General features: G+C 57.8%; 1 protein-coding gene across 1 annotated transcript in view; it reads right to left on the bottom strand.

Annotated features, from left to right (window-relative positions):
- Window positions 1–851: 851 nt before the first annotated feature.
- The window catches only part of WDR46 (WD repeat domain 46), a 20,963-nt gene continuing 20,256 nt past the window's right edge, over window positions 852–1,558 (bottom strand). The window contains exon 15 of the mRNA XM_015417433.1: window positions 852–1,261. Within this exon, the coding sequence (XP_015272919.1) occupies window positions 1,148–1,261 (114 nt within the window). The 3' untranslated portion in view covers window positions 852–1,147. The remainder of the gene's footprint in view (window positions 1,262–1,558) is intronic.

Raw genomic sequence — 1,558 nt, 5'->3', positions numbered from 1 at the left:
TTCCCCGTGTTAGAATCATAAGAGTATTAGAGTTGGAAGGGCCCTTGCAGGCCATCCGGTCCAGCCACCTGCACTCTGCAGGAGCACAGCAGAAAGAGAGCCCTACAGCATACATGAAAGACGGTCAAGTCCAGCCTCCGCTTGGAAACGTCCAGCCAAGGAGTATCCACCACCTCCTGAGGCAGTCTGTTCCTCTGCTCAACCACTCTGATAGTTAGGAAGTTTCTCCTGATATTTATCCGCTAACGACTCCCTTGTAATTTCCACCCATTCGATCTAGTCTTGCAATCCGGAGCAAGAGAGAATAGATCCGCTCCATCTTCTACACGGCAGCCCTTCAGATACTTGAAGACTGTAATCCTGTCCCCTCTAAGCCTTCTCCTTCCCAGGCTAAACAGACCCAGCTCTTTCAGCCTTTCCTCATAAGACTTGGATTCCAACCCTCTCACCATCCTGGTCGCCCTCTTCTGGGCACGCTTGAGCTTGTCAACACCCTTCCTCAAATGTGGTGCCCAGAACCGGACACAGGGACTCCAGCCCTGACACACCGCCCCACCAACTCCCCGTTCTCTTCCCTGGAAAGGCCCCGGAAACTGCCAGAGCTCCGACCCTTGACGCCCCCCCTCCCCCCCAGAGGTTGTCCAGACCTTCAGTCACCCTTGCCAGAGACACTCCTCTGCCTCTTTTGGAGCCTGCCAAGCAAGAGGCCAGTGGCAACAACAACCTCCTCAGGATGCCTAGAAGTACAGGTCCCGGGGCACCCCCCCGAGACGGCCAAAACCCCGCAACACCCCCCTCTCCCCTCTGCAGAAAGAACGAGGCACGAGGGAACTCTGAAATGTAGCCAACTGGAGGTGCTTTATCAAAAATGTCCGTAACAGGGGGGGCCTTCTCAGATAAGTCCCCGCGCCAGCCCAAGAAGCAGGACCTTCCTCTTTGCGATGCTCGGAGCCATTCGGAGGGCCGGGCACAAAACCCGAACATTGGCACCAGTGAGGTCGGCACCAGCCGGGCAGGCCGAGAGCCCCACACGCCCAACGGGGCACAGCAGAAAGACGCCCTCCCCCCCCGCTCCCACCACACTCCACGGGTGCCAGAGGCCCCTCTTCACCCCCACGGGGGGCAGTTCCTCCTCCGGACCCGGCGCCTACTTCCGGAAGCGATCCAACGCCGACTGCTGAGCGGCAGGAACCGCCTCTCGTGGGGTCTGACGTTTGGGTGCCCGGCCCTTCTGGGCTGCCAGGGTCTTCCGAAGGGCGGCCTGAGGGGAAAGGGGGGGGGCAGACACGTTAGCAAGGGAGGGCAGGGAACGGAAGCCTCGGGGGCAATGTTCCCTCTAAGGTGTGGAGTCTTGTAAGCAAAAGTTCTACTTTGTGAGCCACTGGCATTAAAGTTGTGAGCAAGTGATTTGGTTATTGCATAAATCAGTTTGCTCCAGAGCCATCCCTCCTGAGCTAAGACAAAAATCTGTGAGCTGGAGGCTAAAAATCTGTGAGCTAGCCCACACTAACTCAGCTTAGAGGGAACACTGCTTGGGGGAGGGGGGCACTGTGGACCT

This window comes from Gekko japonicus, unplaced genomic scaffold (genome assembly GCF_001447785.1).
Source record: "Gekko japonicus isolate JY-2015 unplaced genomic scaffold, Gekko_japonicus_V1.1 scaffold2685, whole genome shotgun sequence".
Taxonomy (NCBI): domain Eukaryota; kingdom Metazoa; phylum Chordata; class Lepidosauria; order Squamata; family Gekkonidae; genus Gekko; species Gekko japonicus.
This window is presented reverse-complemented; position numbering and strand designations above follow the sequence as displayed.